This window comes from Macadamia integrifolia, unplaced genomic scaffold (assembly GCF_013358625.1).
Source record: "Macadamia integrifolia cultivar HAES 741 unplaced genomic scaffold, SCU_Mint_v3 scaffold3408, whole genome shotgun sequence".
Classification (NCBI taxonomy): Eukaryota; Viridiplantae; Streptophyta; class Magnoliopsida; order Proteales; family Proteaceae; genus Macadamia; species Macadamia integrifolia.
In genome coordinates this window covers 4360-12964 of record NW_024869472.1, presented here as the reverse complement: position 1 = coordinate 12964, position 8605 = coordinate 4360, and the positions used below count along the sequence as shown (strand labels likewise).

General features: G+C 38.0%; 1 protein-coding gene across 1 annotated transcript; it reads left to right on the top strand.

Moving 5' to 3' along the window:
• Nucleotides 1-5289: 5289 nt before the first annotated feature.
• LOC122068103 (cytosolic sulfotransferase 12-like) lies at nt 5290-6716 on the top strand. Its single transcript, XM_042631946.1, has one exon. The coding sequence runs from the start codon at nt 5425-5427 to the stop codon at nt 6436-6438; it is 1014 nt and encodes a 337-aa protein (XP_042487880.1). The 5' UTR covers nt 5290-5424; the 3' UTR covers nt 6439-6716.
• The last annotated feature ends 1889 nt before the right edge of the window (nt 6717-8605 follow it).

Genomic DNA, 8605 nt, shown 5'->3' with positions numbered 1-8605 from the left:
AAAAAATTTTCCCATATAGAAATAGAGAATGGGCAGTGGAGAAAAATATGATCAATATTTTATTCGGCCATCCCACAGAGATAACAAGAGGCCAAGTAGACATCTTTGCTTTTAATGTTCTCGTCTGTAGGAAGCTTACAGTGAACCAGCCGCCATCCAAAAGTAGAATATCTAGGGGGTAAGTCCTTTTGCCAAATTAATGAGGCCCAGGGCACCTTAGGCGACTCCTTTCTGATGACCTCCCAAGCTGACGCCGTGGAGAAATTCCCCATAGGCGTTAAAGACCAAACACTTACATCTTCCGTTTGCACACTGGGAATTTTAATCTTTTTTATCTGATTGAAAATCTGCTTAAGCAAAGGAGCATTTACCTCTGGAAGATGCCATTGTCCCTCTCTAATAAAATCTCCCACTGTAGCAGAAGTGATTAGAGAGTTGGAATTATCTAAGTTGATCTCCTCCATTATAGATCTCTATCCCTACCATTTATCCTTCCAAAAATTAGCAAGAAGAACATTACCAATAATCCATCTTTCCTTATCGTCCACAAAACTCCACATTTTTTTTATTCCTGAGGCAATAGAGGAGGGGCGACAGTCTTTAAGAGTTCTTCCATCTTTCTTGACAAACCTAGCTCTGAGAAAAACAGCAGCAGTAGATTTCTCTTTTCTCATTCTCCAAACAAGTTTGCAGAGCATGGCCTTGTTAGAATCTCTAAGCCTCCTTATTCCCAGACCCCATTCCACCTTTGGCTTGCACAAGGTGTCCCACTTGACAGTGATCGACCTCACCGTGTCAATCTCCCCTGTTCAAATAAAATTCCTCATCCATCTCACCATCAGAGAGATGAGGGATGTAGGCCACCAGTAAACTGAAAAACTATGTGTAGGCATTCCAGAGATAACAGTTTTTACCAATTCCACCCTCCCCGCCATTGACAAGAGCTTGCCTTTCCAACCTGCCAGTCTACTCTTAATCTTGTCCATGATCGGAAACAAGGCCTCCTTCTTTATTCTTCCCTTGAAAATTTCCACTCCAAGATATTTGGTAGGGAAATTACACACCGCGATGCCCAGAATGTTAGAGATGCACTGCTTCCTGGCAAGAGGGATTTTTCCGAGGAAGAGCTTGCTTTTTTCTAAGCTCATACATTGGCCTGAAAATTCCTGATATTTAAGCAAAAAATCCTTTAAATTTCTGATATACCTCATAGTGGCATTGGAGAAGATAAAAATATCATCTGCAAATAGAATATGACTAGGGGTAGGGACGCCTCTTGGACCCTGAAGCGGCTTCAATTTATTCATGTGAATCAAGGACTTAATCCCTCTGGACAAAACTTCTTCCGCAATAATAAAGAGTAAAGGAGAAATAGGGTCCCCTTGTCTTAAGCCTCTCTCAACATCAAAGTATCCCTACGGGCCTCCATTGACCATAATTGATATCTTAGTCGATATCAACATCTGATGCAGTCATGTAACCCATTTCTCAGAGAATCCAAACTTACGAAGAACCAGAAACAGGAAATGCCACGAAATAGTGTCATAAGCTTTTTTAATGTCAATTTTAAGGCCAAGACCACCCCCTCTTGTAGAAGCAAATATCATATTAGCAAGCTCTGATGCAAGACTGATGTTCGAATGAATTAATTTCCCTTTTTGAAAAGCCCCTTGTTCTTCTGAAATCAGACGAGGAAGGAATTTTTCAAGTCTCAAAGCCATCACTTTTGATATGATCTTGCAAAAAAAAATCCCCATGCATAAGGGGCGGAATTTGTCCAGAGAGGAAGCACCTTCCACTTTAGGTATCAGCACCAAGAAATTGTTGTTTATGCCTCTAGGCATATGACTAGAGCTAAATAAATGGCGAGTTGCAGAACATACCTCCCTTTCAAAAATATTCCAGCATCTCCTAAAAAAAGCTCCTGTAAGGACCTGGAGAGCTGTCCGGGTCGAGCTCCCATATTGCCTTCTTTATCTCTTCATCACCCGGGATAGAATCCAAGAAAAAAATATCGTTTTGTTGAAGAACCGTGGGAATGGAGTCAAGAAGGTCCACATGATCTATAGTAGGGGTGGCTTTGTGGAAATCCTCATAAAATTGCACAATGTAGTCTCCCAGCTGTTCGCGACCTTCCACAATGGTCCCATCTTGTTTCTTAAGGCATCTAATGGTATTTCTAATTCTTCTCATTTTTGCAGACAAATGGAAGAATTTAGAATTCCTGTCCCCCTGCTTCATCCATCTGATTTTAGCCTTTTCCGCCCATAGATTTTCATGCAAATCCAAGGCTTTAATCAAAGAAGTTTTTGCATCTGCTTCCCTAGCAAAAGAGTGGTCATCTAACCCGTTGGCTTCAATGTCTAACTGCACTTGCTTTAAGTTATTTTTTGCATCTTCAAGAGCTCTATCAATGTGTGGAAACGAGGTCTTAGCCCAGTTTTTCAAAACTTCTTTTAATTTTTTCAGCTTGAGCATGAGGAAGAAGATAGGGTTCCCTGAAATCCACTCACTCCAAGATGAGTTAACCACAGTTTCAAAATCTGTATGGTCTATCCAAAATTTGTGAAACCGAAAAGGGGCATTAGGCTGTCTCTGAGACAGAGCTAAAGTGACCATAATAGGGGCGTGATCAGAGGCAATTCGATCAAGGACTGTTTGGGCACAATCCTGAAATCTAGATATCCATTCGTCATTACAGAAGCTTCTATCCAACACTGCGCGAACATTACCTCTGCGGCGGTTGTTGGACCAAGTAAACTTCATTCCAGAAGAAGGCACTTGAGCCATTACACAAGCATCAACCATGGCTCCAAATTCAGCTGCCGACCCCATACTGAAGTTGCCCGGCCCTCTCTTCTCATGAGATTGCAAGGTTGCATTAAAATCACCCATAATTACCCATGGAGTAGGGGACTAAGGAGAATCAGCCGTCAACTTCATCCACAAAGATCTTCTTTCAGCTCTAAAGCTACTCGCATGAATGAAAGAGATCTGAGCAGTAATTGAGTCCCATGTAATAGAAACCGAAATATGCTGCTCTAACTCAACAATAATTGTAGGAATATTCTATTCAACAAGTAATTAAATTCTCATTTTAGACTTCGTTTGTTTTTGGATAAACAGTTGAAACAAATTATTATAAAATATGAAATATCCCTTTTGTTTCTAAGGTTGTGAAATATGAAAATCTTATAGAAAGCTTCTCAAAATATAATAATAATAAAATATAATAATAATAATAATAATAATAATAATAAGTAATAGGTAGTTATCTAACCATAGGTCAGCTATGGCTGGTTAGCCATTGTAAGACTTAACTATGATTGAGTTAGCTGTAGTAAAATTAACTATAGTTGAGTTGACTGTTATAAGATTAGCCAACTCAGCATAGGAAGGGGATGAGCTCGTCAATAAATAAAGAGTCCACTTTAGCAATGAAGGGGACAATCTAGCCAATGAGGGTGATCATCAACGTCTATATAAAGGATACTTAACAGATTCGGAAGGTAGGACCCTCAACGGATGTACTACTCTACGTTCTCTATCCTTTTTTTTTTCTTTACTTTTTTATCTATGACCTGATTTAGGCATCGAAGTCTCTTTCTCAAAGCTTCCTCCGAGGCAGTTTCTAATCTGTGTTGTGTAGGATTGTATGGAGTGAAACCGTGCATCAATAGATAGATAGATCGATAGATAGATAGATAGATAGATAGATAGCTATCAATACAACATTTTTTCCCCATGAATGCAATATATCCAACAAGCAGAATTAAGAAACCAAACTGCAAACCAGATAAAAATATGCCACCTCTTTAGAATACTGATCAAACTCGAGGCCATAACTTGGAACTTCTCTTATATGATTTGATCAATTCGTCCAATCATCTCAGGATTTCTAATTTTTTTAATCCAAAACAACTTCTTTATTTTTTAAATTTTAATGAAATAGATGTAAATTGTAACATTGAATTGAATTGTTTATTGTTATATAAATTTTTAATAGTTGTTTAATGTAAATTAAAATTTTTTTTTATTGAAATATATGTAAACTTAACATTGAATAGCTTAAACATACTATGTATATGTTAATCGATTTAACGATTTATTTAAATGGTTTAAACTATAAAACCAAAATTGAATTACGATTTTAATTTTAAAACTAAAATCGAACCATTTAATAAACAATTTCACAGTTTCAATACAAACCGTTCAACTCAATTTCGATAAATGATTTTGATTTTGAATTCACATCCTTATTGGTAGGTACTCTCATTCATCCTTCTCTTCTCTGGTTTTACTAACAAAGCAATTTTTATAAGACATGTAGTCTGCCATTGTTGGTGTAAGGTTCTCAATTTTGTCAAGGCTGTGCCAAATGGATTATCACAATACCTCATGGTTTAAAGTATCTCCGATACCGATACGATACCCTCCGATACGTATCTTAAATTTAGCCGACCGATACGATACACACCGATACGATACATGAAATTTTTAAAATTCTTTCGTATCGATATATATCCTATGATACATATCGATATGCACCAATACACTATCGATATGTACTGATACTCTATGAAAAATATAAAATCAATGTGAAATATACGGTTCGGTATGTATCAATACGTATCGGTGAGTATTTGTATGTATCGATTGGTACGTATCGATGAGTATCAGTACGTATCAGTGAGTATCAGTATGTATCGATCAATACGTATCGATGAGTATCGGTATGTACCGATACAGTGCTACGGTCATATAGTGGCCAAGATGAGTATTTTTTTCAGAAACACGAATTTTTGAGGGGTTTTTGTTCCAAAGTTGCTGCCAATCATATTTCTCTCTAACTAAAGTGGAAATCAAGGTTGGGAATAAGGATTTTACATTTATGGGACAACTACAAACCTTGAATTCTTAGTGCGATACCCTCAATTTAGTGTTTATGCATAATACATATTATCAATAGTTTTTTTTTAACAAATTTTTTATGCAAAAGTGTTTAAAAAGGTGTTTCATATCCATTTATGTGCGTATCTTTAGCGTATCTTAGCGTATCTCCGATACGATACGATACCCTCCGATACGTATCTTAATTTTGGTCGACCGATACGGTGACCGATACCGATACTTTAATCCTTGCAATACCTATAGCCATTTGGCATCGCAAGGGTTTTTTTGCTTTATAGTTGAGCAATTAGGAAAGGAAAGAATAAATAAATAAAAAAAAGAAAAAAGAAATTTAGTCATTAATTGTAAATTGTGCTATAAGTAGATCAGTTTTCTGCATTTTACAGTTCCCATGGCCTAAGTGCCTAACCATAAAGCAATAACTCTTGCAGTCCCCAGTGATCCATTCCGATGCTCGATTGGGTTACCATCAACTAGCATTTCTTTACAAAATTGAAAACAATTACACCAACAATGGCAGAGGCAGAGGCAGATCCGAAGGAAGAAAATGAGAGTAGCTACCAGAGGTACAAAATCCTCATTTCAAGCCTTCCAAAAGAGGAAGGTTGGGCATCTGAGAATCATTTCTGCCATTACCAAGGCTTCTTTGATCCAGACATATTTTGCCCAGGAGTATTCGCAGTCCAAGACCACTTCAAGGCTCGCTCAAGCGACATTATCATTGCAACCACCCCAAAATCTGGCACTATATGGATCAAAGCCCTTCTCTTCGCCGCTGTTAACCGCGGTATGTACCCACCCACCTACAATCATCATCCCTTGCTCTCCGAAAACCCCCAGCTCCTAGTGCCATTTCTAGAGCTAAGGCTTTACGATAGCAAAATCATCCCTGATTTTGAAATCCTTCCCGACATTGAAACGCTTCCCTCTCCCAGGCTCTTTGGAACTCACATACCTTTCACATCACTGCCACAGAGCATGATCGATTCTGGTTCCCGGATTGTTTATCTTTACCGGAATCCAAAAGATGTGTTTGTTTCCATGTGGCATTTTAATAACAAGATCAGAGCCACGGTCTCAAAGCCACCTTTGAGTGCCATGGAAGCATTTGAGAGGTTCTGCAAGGGGGTTTCCCAATTTGGGCCTTTCTGGGATCATGTGTTGGTTTACTGGAGAGCTAGTCTGGAAAGGCCTCAACAAGTGTTGTTCATCAAGTATGAAGAGTTACAAGCAGACCCAGGTGGTGTTTTGAAAAGAGTAGCTCATTTTGTGGGATTCTCTTTCACGTCTGAGGAAGAAAAAGAGCAAGGATTGGTTGATAAGATCTTGAGGTTGTGCAGCTTTGAGAATTTGAGTAGTCTTGAGGTGAACAAGGCTGGAAAAAGCCCTAAGGGTCTTGGATATGGGGCTTTCTTTAGAAAAGGTAAGGTTGGGGACTGGGCAAACTATCTTACATCTGAGATGATTGAACGAATTGACCAGATCACGGAAGAGAAGTTCCATGGTCATGGCCTCAAGTTCTGTTAAGTATATATTCTGAAGAGATGAAAATCTCCTTTTTTTACATGGTTTGCAGTTTGTTTTCATTATTCTGATTGTTCCATATGTTGATTTCAAGTGTGTTTATTCCAAACTTGAACTGCAGCATTATAGATTGTGGTTTTTAGCACTACAGCGTATAGCACTTTCCAAAGGTCTTCACTCTCTTATTATTATTATTATTGAAGGAGACAATCAGATGATCTCCAGGCGTGTATTACTTACATTATTGAAGACTGCCTCCAACTATGCAATTAATTTTGTCATGTCTCTTTTGTTCATGTTTATAGGGAAAAGAATTCAGTAGCTAGCTGACTGTCTTGCATCTTTTGGTAGATCATGTGCTAGCCTCTCTGTTCCCCATAGTTTCCTTGTAAATAATCTCTCCTTGGATTTTCAATCCGTTCATGTACATCGCTCTTTTTCTATTAATTCAAAAAAATAAAAAAATATATATATATATATATATATATGGCCCTATATTCAAGAAAAAAGGGATAAAAATCCTCTTTGCAATTCCGATCGCGTGCAATACTGTGCAATAACCCCTGTCGATGTCAACGCGTGGACATTTCGGATTGAACGGCTCAGATTAACCCTCCAATGAAACAATCTAAAACCGTGGTTCTTCAGCTTAAATCAAACCGAATCGGCTATTCAAACCAACCGGTTCATGTTTTAACTCAAAACCTAAGAGATTTCTATCCATTCCCTCTCTCTCTCTCTCTCTCTGTCTGCCCCAACTCACACAACGGTTCTTTTTCTTCTTCTTGTCCTCCTTGGCTGTTATTGTTTTCAAAATTTCAAGTTCTGAGCAAAGCGATCAGCTCTAAAGGTGAACTCTTGAAAAGAAGAATGGGGATGGCAGCAGAACCGACAATTAGGGTGGGGGTGACTGCTGCAACGTTTTGTTTGCTTGTTCTAACTCTGATATGCACCATATCAGTCTCCTGCAAACGTTTTGTTTGCTTGTTTTAATTCCCCACTAGATTTCTGTAATAATCGACCTCTGCATAGGGTATTGCACAATATTGCACGAGATGGAAATTACAGAGGATTTTTATCCAGAAAATAATGAACAACGGGAATAAAAGCTTGGGAAATTACAAAAGTATCCATTACAAATGACAATGGATTTTGAAGCTTAGCAATTCAAAATTTTAAAACCAAATGACATAACTACCCCTATGTTCAGCGAAGATCCTATTAATTATAGTATACGGACAGTCACTAATTTGTTTGTTAGGAGTGACGAAGAAAAACACAAGGGCCCATGGGCAAAATAATGAAAGAAAAATGGAGATAATAAAGCTCCAAAAATGCACCCCCTGATAATCCAACAGTTTAAGATCTTTTCCATGTACGTGACTATTGTTGGCTACATTTTCCAAGGGTAATCGTAGGGCCCTAGGGGGTGTCAATTTGAGGCCTGCCCAATCGTGTAAAGTTCGGACCAGCCTGATATGTTTATAAACAGTTGTTCCAAGTGTGAGTGGGATACTCATCAGTCATTCGATTGGGATCGATTGATTATGAGCCTGATCTAGCCTGACCCTTTAGAATAATTTTAGCATTTTAAATTCCTTTTGTGACTCCAAAATCCCACATCCTAAAGCCTTAGAGAGTTTGTGCCTGGTTTTTGTTGCTTAGATTTCAAGTACAGAGTATTTTTAGATAACTAGTTTTTAATAAAAAATGGCAATTTGATGTCCCTAATTTATTAGAATATTCTGAGGACTTTTTAAGACCCATATGAAGCCTGTTTAGATTTAATCAAGCATGTAGCCTGTCTAAGGTCCGTTTAGCTTGATTTTAAAAAACATGAACTTGACCAACCAATTATAAATATTACTATGTTCACCTAATGTAAACCTAATTAATTAAACGAACAGTCATGATGCAAAGGTCAAATTGGCTCAGCCAGGCCTATGAACAAGCCCAACCGAGCCAATCCACCTATTTATGCACTGTGCAAAATGAAATTTTCATATTGGACATAATGGTACGAGTCTCTCTTTTAAGGTTAACTAGCCTCCATGGGCTTTATCTGTCGAAAGTCCTCCCCGCATATATCTTACCGAAAAGAAAAAATATCCTCTCACATCATTTTTTGTGGAGACTCAAAAGGGTAGTACTCCAAAGTAGAGAAGGGAAA